Genomic DNA, 27,705 nt, shown 5'->3' on the forward strand with positions numbered 1-27,705 from the left:
AAACATAGTTCAATATTTCAACAAGCGGACTGAGTAAACTGTACAACATAAACAGTCAATGTTTTGGACCCTCATTTAAACAAGATGGCATCCAACACCCCAAGCCAATGTACCACTAGGGATGTGAGCAGGATAATTGCAGAAAAACGAGGGAACATTTATTCCACACATCTGATTTTGACCAATAATACTTAATGTATGTTATCCATACCGACTGTCACGATTGACAACCTCCATCCAGGACATAAACATCTGACCCAGCATCACACCCCTGACGGAGGCCTAAACACACTGGAGGTAACATAGTCCAGTAACATCTCGTCACCTGCAGCAGAGAATAACGTGGACACAGTTCACCTTGTTCCTCTGGACCCGATGACCTGCAGCTTTTTGGCTGGTTGCTCTATATTCTTTATTCCATTCCTCTGTAGTGGCTGGTGGATAACCTCTTGACAGCCAACATATTTCTAGATGCAAAGCAGCATCTACTTGGACATTTGACACAATGTTTGCTCTGTACACATCAATCAAGATCAAGATGTGCTTTAAGTGCAGACTTTCAGCTTTAATTTGAGCCTAGGGATTACAACAGTACATGTGACCTTTTATCTTTTCCTTGTAAATTAAATAATGAGGGAATAACACACCTGGCCATGGAACAGCTGAGCAGCCAAAAGTCCCAATTACTTTTGGTCCCTTAAAAAGGAGGAACATGTAGAAAGCTGTAATTCCTACACCGTTCACCTGATGTGGATGTAAATATCCTTATTGTTGATGATGTCCAAATATGTATGGCCCTGACCGCCGATGTCACTAACACACTCATCAGTAACTCAGTAACTCACTCACAGTTAGCCGCTCTGCCCCGAGCGACACAGGAGCTGCACTTTGCATCTATGAAACTGTGTCCTTGTTTACAACAGAAAAGATTGATTGAACACCGGTTCAATTGATCACCTGCCAAAGTGGCTAGTAGTAGAATTGACAGACTTTCCAGACATAACCAAAACTCAATGTTTAGCTAGTGCTAATTCCAATTCCTGATCAAATTAATCTCAGCATTAGCTCTAAAGCTCATCCATACATGATATACTTCACAGTATTTCATGTGTGCCAAGTTTCAAGTTTAGTTTCCCCCCGCAAACTGTTACATAAAGACACCAGTACAAGACTGAGTGGGCGGAGTCGGTGGTCATTTGGAGGCGGAGCCCTGACTGGAACTTCCTGTGTGTTCTTGAAGCTTCTGGTAATGTTTCTGGAAGGTGGAGAGAAGAAAAATGTCAGGGATGTTTGTTTATTTGTGTCAGAGTGCATTAATACTAGAATTTGTTTCATGTTTATTTGTGTCTTGTGTTCATGCATACTACAATGTGTTTTGTGTATGTGTATGAGTGCATGCATACTAGAATGTGTTTCATGTTTATACGGTATGTCTGTGCATGCGTACTAGAATGTATTTCATGTTTAGTTTATTATATCTGTGCATGCATACTACAATGTGTTTCATGTTTATATACAGTGGTGGCCAAAATGATTAGAACACCTGACAGATCTGAAAACATTGACCTTTTCTTGCCTCCAAAACATGATTTAATTTCCTAATGTTCATGAAACATGCAGATGGTTGCTCTGAGCACAACAAATATCAGATGAAGCAAGTCCTACTGTTTTTATCCACTTTTAACTTTAATATTGGGTATGTCCACCTTTTGCAGCAATTACAGCAGCACATCTCTCTGGCATAGTGTCAATATATTTCCTGAGAACTTCAACACTAATGTTATCACATGCCTTCTGCAACTCAAGCCAAATGCTTTCCTTTGAATGTACAATAGATCTGTCCAGTTTATTGTCCAACTCGTCCCAAATTTGCTCGATGGGGTTGAGGTTCAGACTTTGAGGGGGCCAGTCCATCATTTTTAATGTTCCAACAGATTCCTTCTGTTGCAGGTAGTTCCGGCAATAGTTAGAAGAATGTTTAGGGTCCTTTAGGGAAAATAAATCCAGGCCCAATAAGACGACACCCAGATGGTACTCCGTTCCACACCAGAATGTTGTGGTATACTTTCTTATCCATGATGCCATCAATTTTCTGTTCCTGAGGCTGAAATGGCACCCACACCATAATACTACCCCCTCCGTGTTTAACTGTTGGCAAGAGACACAAATCTTTAAATCTCTCCCCCTTCCTCCATCGAACATACATTCTTCGCTTGTTGCCAAACTGTTCAAACTTGGACTCATCAGTCCACAACACTTTATACCAATCTTCCTTTGTCCATTTCTTGTGTTCTTTTGCAAATTTCAGGCGTTTCACTATATTTTTCTCTCTCTGTAATGGTTTCTTTGTAAAGTAAAGTCCTTGTTCTCCCAGTTTCCGACGCACAGTTCTTGAAGACACTGTTGCACCATTAGTCATTGTGATGTTGATCTTGTCGCGCAGTTCTCGTGAGGTCTTTCTTTGGTCCTTTTAGACTGAGAATTATGAGATGCTTCACTTGTCTGAAAGTTTATTTGTCCTACCTCTCCTCTTTCGGTTCTGGTGTGAATTGGTGGCATCATGGCGTTCTAAAGTGTACTTTACAGTGCTTGGACTGAAGGAACATGATTGTGTGACATTGACAGTGAAATAGGCCTTACCTAGCTAGTTTTTTTGTAAGGAAAATGATGTAAATCTCCTTATGATGGCTCTATTCTATGGTTTATAGAGCATAATGATGACTTTGTATATATAACATTTGTTTTATGGGTATTTTAATGGCCAATTGTACAACAACAACAACTGAAACCTCTTAAATATGCCAAGTGTTCTAATAATTTTGGCCACCACTGTATGTCTGTGCATGAATACTATAATGTGTTTGTTTATTTGCATCTGTGTGCATGCTAAATGTTATATACAGCACCTTTAACACAGTGGATTTTCTTTGTCCTTCAACTATGATTATGTGTGTGTGTGTTTACCTCCATATTCTGGTAATGTCTCAGGCTGCCACAGTGGAGTATCATGGCAGATCTTTCGCTCCCATAGAACATAGAACACAGCTTACAGAAAAACCCTGTCTTAGGAACCACAAACTCGTGACCTGAGACAAAAAAAGAGAGGGGAGAGAGAGAAGAGAGAGAAGAGAGAAAGAGAGAAAGAGAGAAGAGAGAGAAAAAGAGAGAGAGAGAGAGAGAGAGAGAGAGAGAGAGAGAGAGAGAGAGAGAGAGAGAGAGAGAGAGAGAGAGAGAGAGAGAGAGAGAGAGAGAGAGAGAGAGAGAGAGAGAGAGAGAGAGAGAGAGAGAGAGAGAGAGAGAGAGAGAGAGAGAAATTGAATCAGTGACCAATAGTTCAGTTTCAGTTTGTAAATGATAACATGTGTGTATTTAGGCAGACCAGTACCAGGGCATTAAGCTTCTCAGTACCAGGGCATTAACCCTCTCAGTACCAGGGCATTAACACTCTCAGTACCAGGGCATTAACCCTCTCAGTACCAGGGCATTAAGCTTCTCAGTACCAGGGCATTAACCCTCTCAGTACCACCTGCAATATGGCTGACATACACATCTAGGACGTTGACGTTTTTTTTGCCTTTTTACATTTTGCTCCCATCCCCCAATTCAGATGTTATGGCAATTCCCTTCCTGGTCATTGTGCTACCCTACTGTCAGTCTGGGGAGGGTGTAGACTACCCTACTGTCAGTCTGGGGAGGGTGTAGACTACCCTACTGTCAGTCTGGGGAGGGTGAAGACTACCCTACTGTCAGTCTGGGGAGGGTGTAGACTACCCTACTGTCAGTCTGGGGAGGGTGAAGACTACCCTACTGTCAGTCTGGGGAGGGTGTAGACTACCCTACTGTCATCTGGGGAGGGTGTAGACTACCCTACTGTCAGTCTGGGGAGGGTGTAGACTACCCTACTGTCAGTCTGGGGAGGGTGAAGAGTTGAAGACTACCCTACTGTCAGTCTGGGGAGGGTGTAGACTACCCTACTGTCAGTCTGGGGAGGGTGTAGACTACCCTACTGTCAGTCTGGGGAGGGTGAATATTACCCTACTGTCAGTCTGGAGAGGGTGTAGTCTACCCTACTGTCAGTCTGGGGAGGGTGAAGACTACCCTACTGTCAGTCTGGGGAGGGTGTAGACTACCCTACTGTCAGTCTGGAGAGGGTGTAGACTATCCTACTGTCGGTCTGGGGAGGGTGCAGACTACCCTACTGTCAGTCTGGGGAGGGTGTAGATTACCCTACTCTCAGTCTGGGGAGGGTGTAGACTACCCTACTGTCGGTCTGGGGAGAGTGAAGACTACCCTACTGTCAGTCTGGGGAGGGTGTAGACTACCCTACTGTCAGTCTGGGGAGGGTGAAGACTACCCTACTGTCAGTCTGGAGAGGATGTAGACTGCCCTACTGTCAGTCTGGGGAGGGTGTAGACTACCCTACTGTCAGTCTGGAGAGGGTGTAGACTACCCTACTTGTTGGAGCCAGATTCAGTCCTTAATATTTATTTATTTATTTAGTTAAAAATATGAAGCAATATTGTTTGGAAAACGATTTGAAATGAACTTGATTGATAACATCTTTTATTTGTTATGACTTGGATGTGTGTTGCTTCAACAACGTGGAGGCGTGTCTGGTCCAGCCCATTTTGAACCGGTGATTACAGCACCTTAGTGTGTGAACTCACTTTATCAATGGACTGGTGCGCTAGTAAAAAACATGACACTGGAATGTAAGGCATGCAGCCCAGACGGTTTTTGACCGTCGCAAGCGCTATGGATTTGGAACTTTAGAAATTGGAAACAGGACACCATGCAACGGGAATAAGCCAGCACACCTCCACGTCATCCGGTAGGAACCCATTCACGCTAAACAAAGCTTCAAGTAAATGACAATAAATACTCTTTTCTATAAACCAAACAATTCATCTCATCTGTTTTCTTACGGAAAAGCGCATGCGCGCGTCAACCAAGGCTGTGGATCTCACACTACTGTCAGTCTGGGGAGGGTGTAGACTACCCTACTGTCAGTCTGGAGAGGGTGTAGACTACCCTACTGTCAGTCTGGGGAGGGTGTAGACTACCCTACTGTCAGTCTGGAGAGGGTGTAGACTACCCTACTGTCAGTCTGGGGAGGGTGTAGACTACCCTACTGTCAGTCTGGGGAGGGTGTAGACTACCCTACTGTCAGTCTGGGGAGGGTGTAGACTACCCTACTGTCAGTCTGGGGAGAGTGAAGACTACCCTACTGTCGGTCTGGGGAGGGTGTAGACTACCCTACTGACGGTCTGGGGAGGGTGTAGACTACCCTACTGACGGTCTGGGGAGGGTGTAGATCAGTGGTTCTCAACTGGTCTAGCCTCGGGACCCAAGATTTTCCTTAGTCATTAAGTCGCGACCCAAATGTTTGAACCACTATGATTTATTTAAAAAAAAAAAAAAATTGCAGTAATACGCAATCTTTCATGCACTGTTAAACACATGAAATAAACACAAAAAAGTGCAACAAAAGTGCAACTAGGGCTAAAAACCCAATGAAATAAAATAATAATAAATAATATTATGCTTCTTAGCAGATTTATTAGCTTAACATAACAGACCTAAGTTTGGGGGAACTAATGGGATAACTGGGGTTGCAACAAAAGTGCAACTAGGGCTAAAAACTAGGGATGCTCGATATTGGATTTTTTACCGATACTGATATACCAATATTGTCCAACTCTTATCAACCGATATCAACCGATACCGATATATGCAGGGTTTCCCCCCCCCCCCAAAAATGGAATAATTTCAGGTAATTAACATTACATATCTCTTGTTGTGGAATTAACACAACATTATGCATACTTTTGACAATAAATAAAATCAGAATTTGTTCTTACTTGCTTGCCTGGGTAAATAAAGGTTATAGAAATGTAAAAAAAGAATTTTTTTTTTTTTTTTAAACAGATACCGATATTTTCCGATATCACATTTTAATGCCGATATCGGCCGATAATATCGGTAGGCCGATAATATCGGACATCCCTACTAAAAACCCAATGAAATAAAATAATAAGTAAGGGATAATGTATAGCTACGAGGTCATTGTCGCAAAATAATTGACCGCCACGGAGTTTAAAATACCGAGCCGCCTCGGCGAGGTGTTTTAAACGTCAGTGAAGGTCAATTATTTTGCGATGATGACCGAGTAAAGCTATACATTATCCCGCTTATTACATGGCTAACTTACTAACAATATACCTAATTCATTTGACAAATCGCAGTTGTTCTGTGGCTCTGTCAGCCAAAATAAAGTGATTATTATTATCGCGGGCAACCCGGCAGGTGTGTCTGATTGCACTGAAACAGTGTGTGTCAGTGGGGCTTGATTATTCCAGCTGCGAAAAACAATAATCACCGGTGGTTATCGAAAAATAATTCACCGCTGTCGGGGGCTATTGACCAATCACAAGCAAGCATTTCGGCGAATGTGAAAACGCCATGTAATAATAAATAATAATATATCCTTCTTAGCAGACTTCTTAGCTTAACATCCCAGGGAACTAATGGGATAACTGGGGATGATGTTTGCTCCTGACAAGAGTCTCAAAGTCTGGGGTGATGGTAGACAAAGCAATTCTGAGGTCATGCTCAATGTCCAATCTGTTCCTCTGCTTTGTCTTCAGCTGGACCAGAGCTGAGAAGCCACTTTCACAAAGATAGGTAGTGCAAAAACAAAATTATAAAAAAAAATGAAATCTTTTTTATTTTTATTTTTTTTACTTAATTTTTTTTTTACACACATCCGCGACCCACTCAAAATGGCCCCGCGACCCACTTTTGGGTTGCGACCCACCAGTTGAGAAACACTGGTGTAGACCGCCCTACTGTCAGTCTGGGGAGGGTGTAGATTACCCTACTGTCAGTCTGGGGAGGGTGTAGACTACCCTACTGTCAGTCTGGGGAGGGTGTAGACTACCCTACTGTCAGTCTGGGGAGGGTGTAGACTACCCTACTGTCAGTCTGGGGAGGGTGTAGACTACCCTACTGTCGGTCTGGGGAGGGTGTAAACTACCCTACTGTCAGTCTGGGGAGGGTAAGATAGATAAGATAAGATAATCCTTTATTGATCCCCTAGGGGAAATTCAGGTGTCAGAGCAGCATGGGGGGGGGGGGGGGTACAGGGGGGGGGGATGCATAGATTCACAGTACAGTACAATAGTAATATAAAATATAATAATAATAATAAATAATAAAGTACTATAAAAAGTAATAAATAAAGTAATATAAATATAAAATAGTAATATAAAAAGTACAAACACAAGATAGACCAGTGTTATGAGTCTCTAGTGCAAAGAATCAAGATAGAACCAAGATAGTCATTGATGTGAGTCTCTAGTTCTCATGTCCCGAGTTGAGACAGTGATAACTCCGGCAGCAGAACCGGCCGCTCCGGACGCCCGAGCCCTTTATTGTAGAGCCTGATGGCTGCCGGTATAAAGGACCGGCCAAGGCGGTTTGTGGTGTGTCGGGGGGGATGAGTCTTAGGCTGAACGTGCTCTTCATTCTGGCCAGCTCCTTGTAGAGGGGGTGAGAGGGGTTCTCCAGGATGGCTTCTAGCTTTTTCCTCATCCTCCTGTCAGCCACCACCTCTAGATTATCCAGCTCACCACCCACTACTGAGCTAGCCTTCTTCACCAGCTTGTTCAGCTTGCTCGAGACCCTCGAGTTGATGTTGACCCCCCAGCACACCACAGCAAAAAAGAGGACGCTGGCTACAACGACTGGTAGAACGATAGCAGCAGTCGGCTGCACACGTCGAACGACCTGAGCCTCCTCAGGAAGAACAGCCTACTCTGTCCCTTCCTGTAGAGGGCCTCAGTGTTGTCCGACCAGTCCAGATTTTTGTTCATGTGAACTCCAAGAAACTTGTAGGACTCCACCATCTCTACCTCCTCCCCTCCAAGGATTATGGGAGAAGGGGGACCCTTCCTACCTCTCCGATAGTCCACCACCAGCTCCTTTGTCTTGCTGACGTTGAGTTGGAGCTGGTTACTGTCCGACCATCCTACGAAGCTCTCCACCAGAGCCCTGTATTCAGCCTCATCGTCATCCACAATGTAGCTGACGATGGAGGAGTGATCTGAGAACTTCTGCAGGTGGCACGTCCTTGTGTTGTAGTGGAATTCTGAGGTGTAGAGGGTAAACAAAAATGGTGACATCACGGTACCCAGGGGAGCGCCGGTGTTGCTCACCAGCACCTCTGATTGGCTGCCCTGAAGTCTTACGTACTGAGGTCTGCTGGTAAGGTAGTCGGTGATCCAGGCCACCATTCCCCGGTCCAGCTGCATCCCAGTGACCTTCTCCTCTAGCCGCAGTGGCTGGATGGTGTTGAATGCGCTGGAGAAGTCGAAGAACATGATCCTCACTGAGCTGCGTGGCCTCTCCAGGTGTGCATAGGGGAGCATGTAGGTGATGGTATCCTCCACACCAATGTTTGCCTGGTAAGCAAACTGCAGGGGGTCCAGGGAGTCACTCACCAGGGGCTTGAGGTGCTGCAGGACCAGCCGCTCAAAGGTCTTCATGACGTGTGACGTCAGAGCGACCGGCCTGTAGTCATTGTGGGCACTTGGGCGCCCCTTTTTGGGCACCAGGACAATGCAGGAGGTTTCCCATAGCTGGGGCACCCTCTCCAGCCTCAGGGAGAGGTTGAAAAGGTGCTGGAATGGTTCCGCCAGTTGTCCAGCGCACGCCTTGAGCACTCTGGGGTTGGTGTTGTCAGGTCCTCTGGCTTTGTTCACGCTGATTTTGGAGAGCTGCCTTCGGACCTGGTCATTAGTGATGATCAGCGGGGGTGGGGTGGTGCGCCTGTCATCGCTGGTGGCGGTGGGGTGATGTGCCTGTCATTGCTGGTGGTGGTAGGGGCTGGGGGGTGGGGGACACTGGTGCGGATGGGGTGGGGGGGGTTCTTGTCAAGTCAAATCGGTTGAAAAACCGGTTCAGCTCATTTGCACGTTCAAGGGGCCCCTCCACGGCCGTGCTCTGTTGTCGGAAGCCTGTTATTTTCCTGACCCCTCCCCACACCTCTCTAGCGTTGTTTGCCTGTAGTTGGCCCTCCAGCTTGTCCTTATAGATGTGCTTGGCGGCTCAGAGTTCTTTTTTGAGCTCCTTCTGTACAATCTTGGCCCCCTCAGTGTCCCCAGCCATGAAGGCTCTCTTCTTCCTGTTCAGGAGGTATTTGATGTCCCTATTGATCCAGGGTTTGTTATTAGGAAAGCAGCGTACCTTCTTAGTGGGTACGATGCTCTCCTCACAGAACCTGATATAATCAGTTATACATTCGGTGAGTCCATTGATGTCCTCACTGTGGGTCCGTTGGAACAGGTCAGTCTGTGGAGCTGAAGCCCTCCCTTAGCTCTTCCTCAACATCCTCCAGCCACGGTGGGACAAGCCTGGTTGTTGCTGGCTGTCGTTTGATCACAGGCTTATATATTGGATCAAGTCTGACCAGGTTGTGATCTGAGCTGCCAAGCGGGGGGAGGGCAGTGTGGCTGTATGCTTCCTTGATATTTGCATACAGTAAGTCCAGGGTCTTGTCGTCTCTTGTTTTGCAAGTGACATACTGCGTGAAATTGGTCAGGGATCTGGATATCCTGACATGGTTGAAGTCGCCGTTTATAATGATGAATGCCTCAGGGTGTTTTGTCTGTAACCCTGCGGCAGTGGAGTGGATGACGTCACACGCCTGCGCCGCCGCTGCACTGGGTGGGATGTAAACAGTGACTGCGATAACGTGTGAAAATTCCCTTGGTAGGTAATAGGGTCTCATGCTCAGGGCCAACAGCTCAATGTCCGGAGAACATATGTGACTTGGCGTCACCAAACCCGACTTGGTGCGGCGAGATACAAGCATCAGAAAATGTGAAAATGTCTTGCACTTCAGAAAATCAAAAAAAAATCGAAATCTTGCTTTTTTGACTGCTTTGAAATGTCATTGCTCTGTTCCCTTATTTGCAAACTTTAATACAACTTGCAAATGAGTTAATTATTGTTAGATTGTCCAACAGTATTTTGTCTCAATACTGTGGAAAGACTACAGACGAGGGCTTACGCTGGGTGTGGTCTGTCTGCGCGTGCTTCATGCATTAATCACAGGTACTTAGCGAGGTGTTGAAACGCACACAAGGACACAAGCTCTCCTTTCTAGCAGAGAGAACGAAAATGTTAATACTTATCTTAACGTTATAAGTTATAGCAACTTAACTTGTGACAAACGCAGTGTCTATATTAAAAAGACCATCATAAAACGCGAGTCGGGTGTATTGTCATTAAACAACATTAAAACACATTTAGAATGTCACAAATTTTATGAGCGAACGAATTTCGTTCGAGTGGATTTATTGCAACCTAATGCCATAAGAAAGTAAATTCATTCAATAGGGAAACTCAAAGAAAATAACAAACAACTTAGGTATTATATTTCGTCAGCATTTTCCATACAGGCATTTCACGTTTAACGTTGGGTTTAATTTCAGCCATTGTTATGCTTTATTGTCATTAAACATCCACTTGTAAACAGCTGTCCTTATTTTAACGTTGCGCTTTGTTATTGCGTGGCTTGAATCCGCGGCAGTAAGCCAGATAAACAAATGTATTAACGCGCCTTTCAAGATGCGCTATTGGTCAGGACAGGCCGCCACGGCGCGGAAACCAGATTCCAGCTGCTCCGTGACGTCCGTGTCCTGCCGCCTATAGATGGACTTCCTGTTCTGCCACCACCGGGACTGGACTCTGCAAGACAACACTATCTCTTCCACAAGATCAGAGAGTTGTGTGGTGATGATGAAGCCCAAGACATCACATGCCCAGCACCAGCCAAAGTATCAAGCAGCGGTTCATATTTGATCATGCCTATTTTTTTACCTGTTTATTATGTCTATTTTATTAGTTTATTAGTTTTACTGCACAATCAAAGCGGGCATGGCCACCCGCATTTCACTGTATGCCCTGGTGTGTATGTGAATAAATCTTGTGTTATTTTAAATGATAATACAATCTTGAAACTTGATTTGTCTTGTTTACATCAGGGTCCCCCATTTTCAATTCATAATAGATAATATACATACTAGGTCCTGGTCCACATAATACAGTATATAAATACTAGGTCCTCCTTATAATACATTTACATTTAGTAATTTTGCTGACGCTTTTATCCACTTTTAGACTTACAAGGTCTTTACGACAAGTCATCAGGAAGGGCACAACTCTATCAGCTGAGTAACAATGTTCATCAAAGTGTTGAGTGCTACAGTGTAGGTTAGTACTATATTAGGACAAGTATAATACATTATATAAATACTAGGTCCATATAGGCCTAATACTTGGAGATTGCTCATCACTGGGGCATGTCATAGACCAGTGGTGCCCAACCAATCAACTCTGCCTCTCCTTGTTAACTACAACAAGCAATGCTGTTTGTTATTTAAGATGAGGTCGGACTCGGCACTGACAGATTTGTGTTCATTATGCTGCTTTTATAAAGCCTCAAATGACGGCTTATAATATACAATTTTGGCTGGTAGCTCTCGGCTAGGTGGTAAATTAAAAAGTAGATCTTGGTTCAAAAAAGGTTGGGCACCCCTGCCACAAGATAGACTCATTGTCATAACAAAAGAGCCTGACTAGAACGCAGAAAGGTGTTAATTGCCCCCAGAGAGAGAGGAGAGGGGGCCTCCTGGATTACAATGCATTCTGGGTAGGGTTGTAGTTTTTTAACACTGTAAGTGTAAAAATGTCAAGGCCATTTTCTCTGATTAGGTTTTGTGATAATCACCATGATTCATAGGAAGTAGCTTGAAAAGTATCCCACCAAAATGTTCAAGTGATGGCTTATTTTGAAGGTATGAATCTGTACTTTCATAATATGTAAAAAAATATATATATATATTTGAAGATGGCTCAACAAGTCCCTACTGTCTACGGCTAGTCACATATACGTTCTTTAACCGTGATATGACCGGGGTTACACCAGCTGGAATTAACGAAAACGGCAAGACCACCTCCCTTCCTCTTACCGCTCTGTTTATTCCTGTCAGCTCGTACTACGGTGAACCCCTGTTGTTCCACGCTGCTGTCCGGGATGTTGTCATTCAGCCAGGACTCCGTGAAGCACAATAGACTGGCTTCTCTGTATTCCTGCTGGTTATTAACCAGGGCTGAGAGCTCATCTATTTTGTTGACCAGTGGCCCATAACAACGGAGGGCAGGTAAGGCTTGAATCTTCTCTTCTCCCTTGTCTTCCTCTCCTTTACGGTCCCACCAGCTCTATTGCCCCATCTGCGAATCCTGATTTCTTTAGGTAAATTCCTCTGTGGTGCTGCGGCTCCATCCTTGAAACAGAGTAGCTCCTCTCTCGAATACACAACAGTGTTGCTGGCTCTGTTGTCGTTGGCAACAACAACAACAACAACAACAACAACAACAACATCGTTGGCGTCGTCTTGTTGTTCCATTTTCTGGCTAGACCTAACTTAAACCAACTCTTAGCTGTCTAACTTCATGGAAGTGTTTAGCCTAAACAAACAAAGTACTGGTACAAGATGTAAGTATCGAAAAAATAAAGAGTATAGTCAAAGATAAATAAGTAAAAAAAAGGTAAAGATGGGGAGGAGAGGGGAGGAGCTGCTCTAACAGGCTGCCACTCTCTCCAGGCGCCATGACAACAAAATAGTTGTGTAGACTACCCTACTGTCGATCTGGGGAGGGTGTAGATTACCCTACTGTCGGTCTGGGGAGGGTGTAGACTACCCTACTGTCAGTCTGGGGAGGGTGTAGACTACCCTGGCGGTCTGGGGAGGGTATAGACTACCCTACTGTCAGTCTGGGGAGGGTGTAGACTACCCTGATGGTCTGGGGAGGGTGTAGACTACCCCAATGTCGGTCTGGGGAGGGTGTAGACTACCCTACTGTCAATCTGGGGAGGGTGTAGACTACCCTACTGTCAGTCTGGGGAGGGTGTAGACTACCCTGACGGTCTGGGGAGGGTGTAGACTACCCCAATGTCGGTCTGGGGACTACACAGCCACCCTGGGTCTCTGCTTAGACCTCTACACTGCCCATCCACCCTGTGTGAACTAAATCAATTCTAGGTTCAGAGTGAATGTGTATGTGTGTGTGTGTATGTGTGTGTGTGTGTGTGTGTCTCACCAACAGGGTTGTTGGGTCTGAAGGGAGGCATCTTGAAGTCAGCTGGGACATCTGGAGACTGAGAACGAGACCTCTTAGCATCTGAGGACGAGACCTCCTCCCTTCTCTGTTTACTAACGTCTAGAGAGAGAGAGAGAGAGAGAGAGAGAGAGAGAGAGAGAGAGAGAGAGAGAGAGAGAGAGAGAGAGAGAGAGAGAGAGAGAGAGAGAGAGAGAGAGAGACAGGATGAGACATTTGAGAGTAAATAAGACAGGATCAGAGATAGAGAGAGAGAGTAAATAAGACAGGATGAGAGATACAGAGAGTAAATAAGACAGGATGAGAGATGGAGAGAGTAAATAAGACAGGATGAGAGAAATACAGAAAGAGAGAGTAAATAAGACAGGATGAGAGATACAGAGAGAGAGAGAGAGAGAGAGATGAGAGAGAAGAGTAGATGAGGTGAGAGGGGAGTGAGGAACAGAAAGTGAGCGGGATGAGAGAAGGAATGAGAGAGAGATGGTCCATTGAAATGATACTGTAATTCAGTATAAAGTTGAACCTTTTGAACACAAGAGTGATACTACAGGGGAGCTCCAGTAGCTCACCACGTACCGCGAGTGCTATTTCAGCGCCGTGGACAACCGCGCTCGCGCGGATCTGGGGCTGAGCGCGTTCGAATCCCGGACGGCAGCCGTGCCTTTCCCAGAGTGTCTTTCCCCCCCATCTGAACCCTTTCAGCCTGCTTCTGTCGGTCGAACTTGACCAAGTATGAATGCGAAGAAAAAGCGATAAACGCTAAAAGAACCAGGTGACTGGTCAAAGTTTAAAAAAAAAAAAATAGTGATACTACACAGCTCCCTGACACCCGTTTACAACATGCCCTCGTTGAAATGCCTGCTGTAAAAACATTTCCCCTGTGAACGTCTTAGTTACATCATTACTGTGCTGTCTGAACAGTCTTGTGTTTGTAGGTTAAGAGGCATCTTATCAACCAGTAAATACTCATGTGAAACCGACGACGCAGTATGGCAAGGATAATGTTACTAGGCAAGATATTCAAAGGATGCAGGCTCACCACATATTGGGAATCTAAATGGTGACTGTTGCAACTATTATATAGATAATATACACTTTCATTACAGACTCATAAAGTAAAATATAATACACACACATAGTTTAATTGGTGATAACGTTTTTGTTTTATTTGTTTTTATTTGCTTTAATGACATTGAAAGTGCACTGCGTGTTTGCCACAAAATAACACATTTGTCTTTCAGCACCACTCAAGAGTGGACAGCTCCTGTCAACGCAGTGTCTAACACTGCAGCCGTGCTGAATTGCATGTGACCGAATTGATTGCTGTATTGGAAACAGCCGTGATATGTTTGGTGCGGCTCGTCAAGCACACAGAATGTAAAAGGATTTTGAACTGAACTGAACTGAAAAGAACTGAACTGAACTAGAAATAGTAACTAATAGAAAATAAAAGAAATTAAGATTTGATTCAAAAGAAAAACAACGACTGGACATTCCTGTTTTCATCTTTGTGACAAAAGCTGGTGCCGAAACCAGGGAGGAACAAAGAAAGAAAGTGCTTTGAAGACAAAGAAGGATCAAGGGAATGTACAGACATGCCTACAGCAGCGATGTCCAAGACACAATTAAAGAAACTACTTCTGAAAAGAGGGGTGGTAAGGACTGCGATAACAAAGTTAATCAATGTGATAGATGAGAAGAGTGTCATTAGAAGATGTGGACGCGGATTATGAAGAAATATTGGACATGCTTGTGGAAAAAGAAATTGCATTGAAAGCCTTGAACACAGAAATTGAAGACGGAATTGAGGAAGAGGATTTTGAAGATGAACTTGAGGGTGTGCAACGGTATGAAGAGGATATATGTGTGCGCAAAACCAAACTGAAAAAGGCTATGAGAAGAAAAGAAGATGACCGTTCATCAGTGGGCTCCAACAAGGGATATGCTTTTGCAGTCAAACTCCCGAGACTGATCATTGACAAATTCAACGGAGAAATTAGCCTATGGCAAACATTCTGGAGCCAGTTCGACATGGCAGTTCATAGAAACCCAGACCTCAGCAAGGCTGACAAGTTTAATTATCTGAAGTCCTATCTCACGGGAAGGGCTGCAAACGCAATCACGGGGCTCGCATTAACCAATGAAAATTATGATGCTGCGATTAAAATGTTGGAAAACAGATTTGGCCGAAAGGATCTTTTAATCAATGCCCATATGAATAAGTTATTAAACTTGACCCCGGTTAAACGTGCAAACGACACAGTCGCCCTACGGAAACTATATGATGAGATCGAAATACAAGTCAGAAGTCTGTCAGCGCTTAAAGTCGTCTCTGAAATGTATGGTAGCCTACTCTGCCCTATCCTAATGAAAATGGTGCCAGAGAGCATAACGCTCGCGTTCAGCCGCCAAAGAGAGGAGGACGACATGTTGGAAGTAGAGGACTTAATGAAATTCTTGAAAAGAGAAGTTGAAAGCCAAGAAAGAACGGCGAACTTGATTGATCTGAACCCACAAAGTGACAAACCAAATTATGAGCAAAGACATAGGCCTACCGCAGCCTATAGAGCGTCTACGCTGCATTATATACGGGAGCGCCACAGAACTGCATATTTTGCAACAAAGCCAACCATATCTCCAAACACTGCACGGAAAATACAGTCGAACAGAGAAGAGAATTCCTTAAAAAACAAGGACGTTGTTTTGTGTGTTTGGGGACAGGACATATGGCCAGAACTTGTAAGGCGCAGGTTTCATGCGAGAAGTGTGGCCGGCGACACCACAAAGTAGTATGCGCTCATCCCCACGATATGCACCCCTATGAACCAAGACTGCACGTAGCGCAACAACCTACAAACTGATACTACCGTCGGATATAATTCGGGCCATAACAGCAATGTTTTACTCCAAACAGCAACAGTGTGGTTGGTTAGCCAAAACGCAACCAGGAGTAAATTACGCATGGAGATGGAAGGAAAAGGAATGCTGTTGGCCGACGGAAAGGTCCACGGAATGGAAAATCAAGATGTGGAAATATTAATCGGATCCGACTACTATTAGAAAGTGGTCTCTGGAAAGATTGAAAGACTACAAGATGGACTAGTGGCAGCTGAGAGCAGTTTCGGATGGCTCATTCAAGGCACGGTAACTACAATGCACGTCAGCACCATAACCAACGTTGGAGTGATGCATGTCAATGTAGATAATAAAATACTGTCTGAACAGTTGCGCTTATTCTGGGAGCTAGAATCCCTTGGAATCAACCCTGAACTAGAAACTAAGTTGAGCGGCAATGATGAAATTGCCCTGAAACAATTCAAAGAAACCATTACGCACAACGGAGAACGTTATGAAGTGCAACTACCATGGCGCACAGATACTTTGAAACTGTCATCGAACTACAGAATTGCAGAGAACAGGTTTCAACGTCTGATGAGAAGATTCAAACATGATGGTAAACTCTTCACAAGATACAATGAGGTGATCAATGACTACTTGGAGAAGAAAATCATTGAACCAGTCAAAACCAATACTACCCATTGTACTACATGCCTGTCCAATTATCTAGCAGTCTCAGTCAATGAGTCAACTAGATGTCCCCCTTGGAAGGGTGTGGGCGAAATGACTTATATTCAAACCAGTGAAACAATTCAGACTTTATAAGAATGTTCGTTTATTTGGACTTTAATGTCCAGCATCCAATTCCTACTCGTTGTAATAATCACCAGGTGGTCAATTAAACAAGTGGTTAGCTTGTAGCTGATAGTTAGTAGCAGCTTACATCCAAGCATTAGTGGATAATGTTAGTAGAGGTCGATATGGTATTTGGTAATGTTCAACCAAGTCGACGTTGATAATAGTTTGTTGATAGTTAGGTTGCAATTTAGCAACCGCCGGTGCTTGATAGTGTAGCCAGACATTTAGCCAGCAGTAGCCAGGTAACAGTGTAGCCAGACGTTAGTCAGTAGTGTACATTCAGTCAGCGTTTAGTCAGCAGTGTACAATCGGACGTTAGTCAGTCAGTCAGATTATTTACCTTTATACAACGGCATGCAAATTTCTCGATTCTGATTGGCTGAAACAGTCCATTTACACGTCTTTATTGGCAACAATCCACGGTCCTGGGCTCAGGACCCGCCCACAACCGAATCACATATCACTCCCCGGCTCACTCCGGGAGAAAACAAGATCGCGGACAACAAATGGATATGTTCATAGCGCCATAACGACTAAATATGAAGCGATTCTGTCAAGGGGAATGTGTTAGTCCTTTAAACAATGTTGGATGATGTAATTGATGGGTCTTGAGTCAATCTAGAACAAAAGAAAAATCGCGGATTGATTGATTGATTAATTGATTGATTTAAATGTCTACTTCCTTCCCACTGACTGCAGCGTTCACTCTCACACTGTCCGACGCTGGCGTACCCACAAACACACACACACACACACACACACACACACACACACACTTACACACACACTGTGACACACACACACACACACACGCACACACACACACACACTCCTGTCTGCAACAGCGGGGGAGTCAGACTGAGAGAGAAGCAGCGCTGTTTTAAGTGAGCATGGTCTATTGAATTGATTGATTGGTTGATTGCTAATTTTATTACTGTACCCCTGGTTTCCAACTGGTTAAGTTTAGGCTAAAAGAAATAAATAAAAAAATAGGGCGAAGAAAACGTTTTTTTCCTATAGGGCAAAGAAAACTTTTTAATTTGTTTTACCTACTTTATATAGAAGCATCTAAGAATGAAGTTCTATGGAAAGTAGGTCTGCATTCCCTTAACAATTGTGTGTATTGAGCCGTACTGTATTGTACCCATTCTGCATCTGGTAATACAATTTTCAATCAATCATTCCAATAATACACAGTTGGATGTGTTAGTTGGTTGGATGCACTTCAAGCTGCTTCCACATGAGGCAACTTCTCTCAATCATTCCAATAATACACAGTTGGATGTGTTAGTTTGGTTGGATGCACTTCAAGCTGCTTCCACATGGAGGCAACTTGTCTTTTTTGTAGTTGTGGGAACTACTTTTTCTGGCGGATGGTTTTTTCAATAAATCTTCGATTAATGTGTGTTTATTGTATAGAAATAAGGTTGGATGAATCTGGCAGTTGTATAAAAGCTTTACACCACTTGCAGTCGTGATTTGTGACCAATAAACCATGCCTAGGGGGGTCTAACGACCCTCGGCTGCGCCTCGGGCCTAACGACCACCCCTAGGCATGGTTTATTGGTCACAAACCACTCCTGCGCGTGATGTAATGCTTAAATACAAAGGAAAGGAAATAAACGGCATTAATTAGTAACTAGATATGAATTAAAGATAAATGCGGATATTAACGGCGTTGGCCAGTCAAAAGTTGGCCCACAGGGCTTTTCACCTTACAGTCTAGGCTAAGAGTGTCACTTAAATAGTGCGATGCGCCGGCACAGAGACAGCTTACCTGCTCAGAGTCGCAATACGTGCTCCAAAGTGCGTCCACTAGGCGGCACCAGATAATAACTAACTCAAGCAATAAATGTATACAATAAATGTTACTCATGATAATAATGAAGGATAATAATAATAAACATATTGGGAAAAACGTCGGATAATTCTCCAATGCCACATCATGCTATTGTGAAGGAGGAACGCACAACGACGAAAGTCAAGATTGTATTCGATGCGTCGTCACATGATGGAAATAGTGACTCACTTAATGACTGTATTAACTGGGCCCAACTTGAACCCTGATTTATTGAGTGTTCTATTGAAATTCAGGCAACACAAAATTGCTTTCATGTCGGACATTGAAAAGGCCTTCCTACAAATCTCAATAAACCCGACAGATCGAGACGCACTGAGGTTCCTGTGGACAGACAAGACACCTCATACAGAGAATGAAAACGAACATAATGAATGCATAATGAGGATGACAAGGGTTCCATTTGGCGCGACTGCCAGCCCATTCCTGCTGTCAGCAACTATCAGACATCATCTGGAGGGATTGGAGTCAACATACCCCTCTACGGTAAAAGCATCAAGAGAAACTCTTTATGTGGATGATTTCATAAATGGAGCGGATACAGTAGAAGATGCATACAAGTTGTATAAAGAATCCAAAATAATCATGGACAAGGCCGCGATGAAGATGTGTAAATGGAAAACTAATTTGCCTGAACTACAGAACAAACTACAGGAAACGAAATTGGACCAGAATGCCCCAGTCAAGGTTCTGGGAATGACGTGGAGAACGACATCGGACGATTTCATGTTTGATCTGACAAGTATTCTACGAGAATCAAAGAATACAAAATGCACAAAGAGGACAGTCCTGCAAACAGCCGCCAGGCTATTCGACCCCATCGGGTTCCTGTCACCATTCACGGTGAGGGCCAAGTGACTATTCCAGGAAACATGGGAACGAAGCCTAGAGTGGGATGAAGACTTGCCCACCGATTTAAATTCAAAATGGAAAGAATGGTATGGAGAGTTACAAACTGTCAAGACTATGGTCATTCCCAGACCCTACGACACTGGAACCCCGAGTTCAATCACAGAGCGACAACTCCACGTATTCTGCGATGCCAGTGAAACCGCGTACTGCGCCGTAGGCTATTTACGCACGGTTGGGAACGATGAAAGCACCTGCACGTTAATATGCGCCAAAACGAAGGTAGCCCCTTTGAAGAAGGTGACGCTACCAAGACTGGAGTTATTAGCGGCTCGAATAGGAGCGAGACTTTGTAAATATATATTGGACACCAGAGACACACCGATAAAAGCTTACCTTTGGACAGACTCAACAATCGCACTTCACTGGATAAAAGGCTCCGCCAACCAGTGGAAACCATTCGTTGCAAACAGGCAAAACTAGAAGTTGCTCAATACAGTTGCCAGGAAGAAAAAAAATCAGATGGCCAATACAGTTATTGCATAACCTTGAGATTAATTGATGAACAGTGTTCATCGGGCCGGAGTTTGTTGCAACTATTATATAGATAATATACACTTTCATTACAGACTCAAAGTAAAATATAATACACACACATAGTTTAATTGGTGATAACGTTTTTGTTTTATTTGTTTTTATTTGCTTTAATGACATTGAAAGTGAAAGTGAAAGTTTGCCACAAAATAACACATTTGTCTTTCAGCACCACTCAAGAGTGGACAGCTCCTGCCAACGCAGTGTCTAACACTGCAGCCGTGCTGAATTGCATGTGACCGAATTGATTGCTGTATTGGAAACAGCCGTGATATGTTTGGTGCGGCTCGTCAAGCACACAGAATGTAAACGGATTTTGAACTGAACTGAAAATAACTAAACTGAACTAGAAATTGTAACTAATAGAAAATAAAAGAAATTAAGATTTGATTCAAAAGAAAAACAACGACTGGACATTCCTGTTTTCATCTTTGTAACAGTGACATTAAAAAAAAGATTAAAACTGTATAAGAATGGTTCTAGATCGTACTTTAAAACAGCATAGATAGTCGGTAAATAGTCGACATATCTGCCCGTTGGTGCAAAATACTTTTCACATGGTGGTGGCTTCGAAGGCTACAACCCCTGAACTGACACAGCTAAGGCCTAACAAAAATAATGGTTTGTTTCCGGTTGCCGACCGACCCTGCCGATTTAGGTGCGACCCAATATATATATATTTTTTTTGATCCACTTTTTCTCCCATTTTTCCATATTTTCTCCCATCCCAATTTCGTATCATCCAATTTCAACCCTCCCCTGTCACGAACGCTGTTTCTTGCCTCCCACAAGCCGGCTGCAATGTGGACTAAGTCATACATAGCACAAGTCCCCTCCGGTACTTGAGGTAACAGCAGTCGCATCTTTTCACCTGCGCAGCTCGATCTCTCAGTGTTGAGGAGTAACGCGTGGGAGGCTCACGCTGCCCCCGACACTTCCTGATTCTACTGCGCAGGCGCACCAACCGACTTGTAGGAGTCGCTTGTTCACAACGTTCGATCCCCACCCTTCAGTTTTCCCTCCCCGTAATACGGCCAATGTGTATTACTGCGGACGACCAGCCAAACTGAAAAACAATGTGGAGAGCTGGATTCGAACACGCAAATCCTAGCGTCTCCACACTGGTGGCGAGTGCCTTGCCCACTACACCACCTAGCCGCCCGATGTGCGACCCAATATATTTTATGAGTTTAAAAAAAAAAACTATTTAAAAAAAAAAGAAAAAAAAAGAAAAACGTTTTCTTTTTTTTTAGAATTAAGTTTCATAGAAATCTTAGTCAAACCTTTAGTATTATGGATATTAAACATGCTGGCAGAGTACATACATCCATGTTGTTGTGAACATTTTAATTAAATAAAGAAATTCCCTATCCATAGTCGCCGTGGGAAAGAATAAAATAAAAAATAAAATAAAATAAATTCCCTACCTACCCATGGCCTAACTGACAACCAACAGGAAACAAACAATATTTTTTTTTATGCCTAAGGAGTTAGCGTAGCGTTGTACTGATATATGTACCAAGACAATTATTTGGTACATACTTCCCCTAATTTAGTTGTTATGCTAATTCCCTCCTGGTCCAGCTACTTCTTTTCACCCGACAGCTAGGAGCTTCACTGGGAGTGAGTGATGCCCAGCCACAACCCCGGATCTGTTAGTTACAAACACATGATGGTTCCTAAGCAGGGATGTGATCAGGGATGTGATACGTGTAGTATTTTCAATGTTCACTGTTTGGCGGAACAAGATGGCTGCTCTGGCCAGAAATCACATCACTCTCAGACTGCCGACTTAACACATCCAGTGCCACGCCTCTTACTCATCATTAACCCCTCATGCCACCTATTAACCCCATGTAAACGGTCACCTTGTTTGTAGAGCTATAACCATATTCTATATTATAGCTATGGATACAGTACTATAGTCATTTGACACTGGGTTTCTTCCGGTCAATATGCAAAAAAGAAATTTTTTTTCCATCCATACGTTCCCGTGTTATACATGTGCTCCTAAATAAAATGTTAATAAATAAAATCTAGGGGTGCTCCAGTAGCACACCATGTTACCGCGCTGCGTCGCGGGACTCCGTGCTGCGTCACGGATCTGGTTGACTCCGAGTTCGATTCCCGGACTCGCCGTCATTTGCCGAATGTCTCCCCCTGCTCTCTCTCCCGTTTCACCCTACAACTGTCGGTCATGCTTGACCAGAAAAGCGATAAACGCAAAAAAAATAAAGTAAAAAAAAAAAAAAAAAAAATCTAAATACAAATTTAGGAGCACACAGAAATTTAGGAGCACACAGTGACAATTGTTCAAGTAACACACACACACACACACACACACGATGTGTGACATGGCTTGGTTTCATGTTTTGAGGTACCTTCAATTATGTAAGGGATATGTATAGCTACGAGGTCATTGTCGCAAAATAATTGACCGACACAGAGTTTAAAATACCGAGCCGCCTCGGCGAGGTGTTTTAAACGTCCGTGAAGGTCAATTATTTTGCGACAATGATCGAGTATAGCTATACATTATCCCGCTTATTACATGGCTAACTTACTAACAATATACCCAATTAATTTTACATCGACTCGCAACACTGGTTCTGGCTCCGCTCGTCGCTCCGCCCCGTCAACGCCGGCAGCTTCCCCGGCAGCAGAACACCGGCAGTGTCTAATTGCACTGAAACAGTGTGTGTCAGTGGGCTTGATTGCGAACAGCTGCGCACAGCGGTCATTATTGTCCCACAGCGGTCATTATTGTCTGATAACTGACCTCTGACGCGCGCTATTGACCAATCACAAGCAAGCATTTCGGCGAATGTGAAAACGCCATGTAATAACTGTAAATAATACATACATATCTATCTAAATAGATTAAATATGATTGTCCCTGAGGGCAAGTTGTGTTGTTGTCTTGATATATCTACAAATAGCAGACGAATAGCTGGTTGCCTCTGGATCAATGAATGTCTAATATTGAATAATATTATTAGCTATTTTATTTTTAACATCCCTAATTCTAACAGTCAAGAGGCTTGTTTCAAATTGATACATGAAAAACCCCACACACGCAACAACATCCACCTCAAACACAACAAAAGAACAGAGCATCTCATTCATGGACTCTATGGACTGTCAGCTGAACTCGCACCAATGCATAGGGAAATAGTCAGACATCCCAGAATTATTTCATAATACAAATTTTGAATGGACGTTTGGATTAAAATCATCCCGAGGCGAAGACAGCACTGGAACGTTTATGAGAATAGGCTCTGGCCAGATCGATCAATGAAATATGTTGCGCACTCAGCGCTGTGGAATGAAGGACATGTGCATCGGGATCGGATTTGGATGTTATTCTTTGGAGTTGTGTTACAAATGGAACGGTCTTTCCCCACGGAACACAAGTTACTTAACGTTACACAGGTCGCGCTATGCAGATGCTTAGCTTGCTAACGTTAAGATAGCAGTGTAACTTAATGTTACACTAGAGCTTTCTGTCTGTCTGTGTTCGCACCTCTCAAGCACCCTGTAACACGCAGCGGGCCCCGCCTCCCTCCCTCCTTGCATTCCACCCAAAAACTGAATTTCAGTCCAGTTTCTGAACTATTAACAGCGGAGCTGTTTTGTAATCTTCACTCGTCTCGCACACTGCAAGTAAATGATTTTTCCGGTTCGCACACACCTATATTATTAGGGGCAAATACGAGGGAAATGCTTGCACTGTAGAGCATATATATAATTAGTAAACTGTCTGGGGCTTTTCTTGCCCCCCTTAACTGATTTTCGAGGGCATTTGGTCAATTTTCGAGGGCATTTTGCCCCAAGCCCCCGTTAATTTCGAACCCTGGTCCAAGCCATCCCTACAAGCGAGTGTTTTGCCGGAGTGTTTAGGACCCGCCCCCATGCCGCAGCTCGGTAGAGAAAATAAACCACATCGTTTCTAATGGAGTGCAATAGCGGCCGAAGGCGTTAGAGGCCGGTATAAGACCATCTGCCAGCTCAGACACATTCAGTACAGCATGCACAAGGTGCCCCACTGAATTATGAATGGCAATAGCGAATAAAAGAAATACAGTGAGAAAAACTTAGATCTACGTTTCCGGCACTCAACCGTCGGGCGACAGAAACGTAGTTCTACGTTAACGGCACCCAAAAAAAAACGACCCAGAAACGAGAATCTTCGTTTATGGCACTGAACCATTGGGGCACAGAAAGGAGAATCTTCGTTTTTGGCAACCAAAGGGTTAATGTTAGCAGCCCACAAATTCCTTCTTTTACTCCTCTCTCCCACTGTGTTCTGTTGTCATGGCGTATTTCAGAGCAAATTCACATCGGTAGAGTCTGCACCGGTCATCTGGACTGCGGTCTGTTGTACGTTCCTGCCCCGGTCCCAATGTGAGGACCAATATATGGCAAAAGAGTACGCAGGGAACATTGATCTGTTAATTTAACTAGGATCATGGAGAGCTCATAAGAGAAGGTTTCATGTTCTAGTATTAAGACACTGTAATGCCTGATTGAGACCTTTTTATGTCATGGAGGCCTCAGCTTGCATTTCTAATGGCAGGCATAACGCCTGGCGGAGATTTGCACTCCACTGGTTTCCATTTTTAATGAGCACAATAAAAAAGAAAACTACTTCTAAAGAGAAAATGACACTTGTATCATGTATTGAATCTCTCTCTACCTTTGAGAGCAGCTCTAGCCTGGTCTTCTGTCTCCATCCCTCCATCCGAGGTCTGGTTCTCAGGGGGATGAGGCTGCTGGTCCTGCCCAGTAGAGGCGGCATCGATGCTGGGTCGGTTCTCTCCCACCTCAGCCTCTTTGATCTGGAGGTCTGGGAGAGGGGCTTGTTTTGTGAGAGGGGCTTGTTTTGTGGGAGGGGCTTGTTGTTTTATGGGAGGGGCTTGTTTTGTGGGAGGCTCCTCCTTTTCATCTTTCTCTTCCTTCATGGTCCCACGTTTTCCTCTAGTCGACTGCCTCACTGATGAAGAATGGAAAGAGGAAGGAAGAGAGGAAGAATAAACGTACACCAAGGGTTTAGGTTGTCGGGATGACTGCATGTGTGTGTGTGTGTGTGTGTGTGTGTGTGTTACCAGGGGTCAGTCTTCCTCTCTTCTTGGGTCTTCCTCCTCTCCTGGTTGTTACCACCTCCTCTTCCTCTTCCTCTCCAATCTCATCAACAGTAACAAAATTCATCCTTTCCTCTGAAGAGAGACAGAGACACAGGAAGAGGGTTAAGAGGGATGAGTCATAATGAAAGGACAAAGAAAGTTCACTGGGGCAACTTCAACCACCACACACACCTGTGTGGTCAGTGCTAAGCTTGCGTTTAGCAGTGCTGGACGTTTTCTTCGCACGTTCCTCCTTTGTCTTCTCCTCTTCTTCATCTCCTACCACCTCATCTAGAGTCACCAGAGTCTAGAGAGAGAGAGAGAGAGAGAGAGAGAGAGAGAGAGAGAGAGAGAGAGAGAGAGAGAGAGAGAGAGAGAGAGAGAGAGAGAGAGAGAGAGAGAGAGAGAGAGAGAGAGAGAGAGAGAGAGAGAGAGAGAGAGAGAGAGAGAGAGAGAGAGAGAGAGAGAGAGAGAGAGAGAGAGAGAGAGAAATACAGAAAGACAACAGAGAGAAAGAGAACTTAAAAACCAAAGCCCAGGATTCATAGTTCAACAAATCGGCTTTTTTAAATGGTTGGAAAAGTAAGAGACATGGAAACAATCAATCCATGCTAGAGAAACATGGAAACATACCATCCACGCTACCTTCAAACTAAAGATACATCCACGCTACCTTCAAACTAAAGATACATCCACGCTACCTTCAAACTAAAGACACATCCACGCTACCTTCAAACTAAAGATACATCCATGCTACCTTCAAACTAAAGACATCCACGCTACATTCAAACTAAAGACACATCCACGCTACCTTCAAACTAAAGACACATCCACGCTACATTCAAACTAAAGACACATTCATGCTGCCTTCAAACTAAAGATACATCCACGCTGCCTTCAAACTAAAGATACATCCATGCTACCTTCAAACTAAAGATACATCCACGCTACCTTCAAACTAAAGATACATCCACGCTGCCTTCAAACTAAAGATACATCCACGCTACCTTCAAACTAAAGATACATTTTTTATTCTGAAGTAAAGTGTATCCATCTAGCTAGACATACTAGATATTTTTGCTACTTTGATTTATGTTTTTTGTTTCCTGCACAATAATTTAAATTTTAATCTTATACCTACATTTACCATCGGTATATTGTGGTAATTTTGACTTTAGTTTTTTCATCTGGTTTCCTCTTTATTACGAGCCTCAAAAAAAAAAAAAAAAAAAAAAAGTTTGACTGTAAGCCAAAGGGCGGACTTATTTACCCTAGGGTTCTTGTCTATGGTTCATATTGAAAATGAATAAGGCATTAGAATGTACCTATATCTAGCCATGCATATTAGATGTCAATTTTGGTTTTGTTTCTAGTATAACAATTTTATGATTTTGTATCTATTATCTACATTTTGTATTTGTATATTTAAGAATGGACTCTTGACTTTTAAGTACTTCCTGGGTCAAACTAGACCTTATAGTAATTCAACACACCTGTGGATGATGTCACTTCCTGCTGTTCTTGATATAAAAACAATATTGTCTGTGAGAACATTTGCTAGCCATCAACACTGAAGAAGGAACATTACAGTTCCGAAACATGTTTGTTTCAGGCTGCGATTAAATCTACCAAAATCTGAGAGTGCTGGTCCAAGCGTATTGCTTTCTTTCTATTATTCTGAAGTAAAGAAATGAAATACAATTAATTAAACCAGTGAGATAACAGAAGTACTTCCTGACCTCAGGGTTGAAGGTAGCGCCTGATTCGTCCTCCTGGCTGGGTAGGAGTGGCTCCATGGTGCTCGGTCCTGTCCCTCCCTCCTCCTCTACAATCTCATCCAGGGTGATCAGTGCCTGAAGATCTCCCTCCATCACCCCTCCATCCATCCTTCCACTCCTCTCCACTCCTTCTTCAACCACCTCTCCACCAGGCTCGTCTGCTCCCACCTCATCCAGAGTCACCAGTCCCTCCGGATCCACCTCTTCTTTGTCTCTCCCTCTCTCCTTCCCTCTCCTTCCCCCTCCTCCTCCTCTATGGCTACTGCTGTTGCTGCTATAGCTGCCACTCCTCTGCTCCTTCTCCTGCTCTTCCCTCTCCTTGATTATTTTCTTCCCCCTCTCCTTCTCTCGCTCCTTTGTCAGACATTTCTCTTTCACAGCAGCTTGTCTCTTTCTGAGCTCTTCCTCCTCCTCTGTGTCATCTGGGTAATCTTCCTCTTCCTCGCTCACCTCATTAATTGTTGTCTGGTTTTCCTCTCCTTTGGCCGTTTTATCCTGCTGCTTAGTCATATCGTCTTTCTCCCAGTGTTTGGACTCTTCAACACAGGTATCGCTCTTCTCCATTGGTGTGTCTTCCTTTGTGGAAGGTTTGTCACCACTCTTGGCTGTTGGGTCTGTGTCT

General features: G+C 43.8%; 1 protein-coding gene across 2 annotated transcripts; it reads right to left on the reverse strand.

The window, feature by feature from the left end:
* On the reverse strand, positions 1-27,201 carry LOC311235118 (uncharacterized protein). 2 transcript variants are annotated; one of them, XM_084322469.1, is made up of 7 exons: positions 27,045-27,201; positions 25,498-25,612; positions 25,288-25,398; positions 24,879-25,175; positions 13,168-13,287; positions 2,965-3,086; positions 1,067-1,255 (listed from the first exon to the last, which is right to left on the reverse strand). In XM_084322469.1, the coding sequence occupies exons 1-7, from the start codon at positions 27,189-27,191 to the stop codon at positions 1,193-1,195; spliced, it is 975 nt and encodes a 324-aa protein (XP_084178595.1). In that variant the 5' UTR covers positions 27,192-27,201; the 3' UTR covers positions 1,067-1,192. The 2 variants fall into 2 exon arrangements, with proteins under 2 accessions (XP_084178596.1, XP_084178595.1); XM_084322470.1 differs by lacking the exons at positions 2,965-3,086; positions 13,168-13,287 and having other exon boundaries at positions 1-1,255.
* Between the last annotated feature and the right edge of the window lie 504 nt (positions 27,202-27,705).

This window comes from Notolepis coatsorum, assembly GCF_963971535.1.
Source record: "Notolepis coatsorum genome assembly, chromosome: 1".
NCBI lineage: Eukaryota > Metazoa > Chordata > Actinopteri > Aulopiformes > Paralepididae > Notolepis > Notolepis coatsorum.

Bases quoted from the DNA above. Each gene is read 5' to 3' on its own strand.
- LOC311235118 (XM_084322469.1), bottom strand. From the start codon at position 27,191: ATGGATGGAGGGGTGATGGAGGGAGATCTTCAGGCACTGATCACCCTG. The intron at 25,613-27,044 runs GTCAGGAAGTAC...CTCTCTCTCTAG, and splicing joins GCGCTACCTTCAACCCTGAG to ACTCTGGTGACTCTAGATGA. The intron at 25,399-25,497 runs GTGTGTGTGGTG...GTCTCTCTTCAG, and splicing joins GCTTAGCACTGACCACACAG to AGGAAAGGATGAATTTTGTT.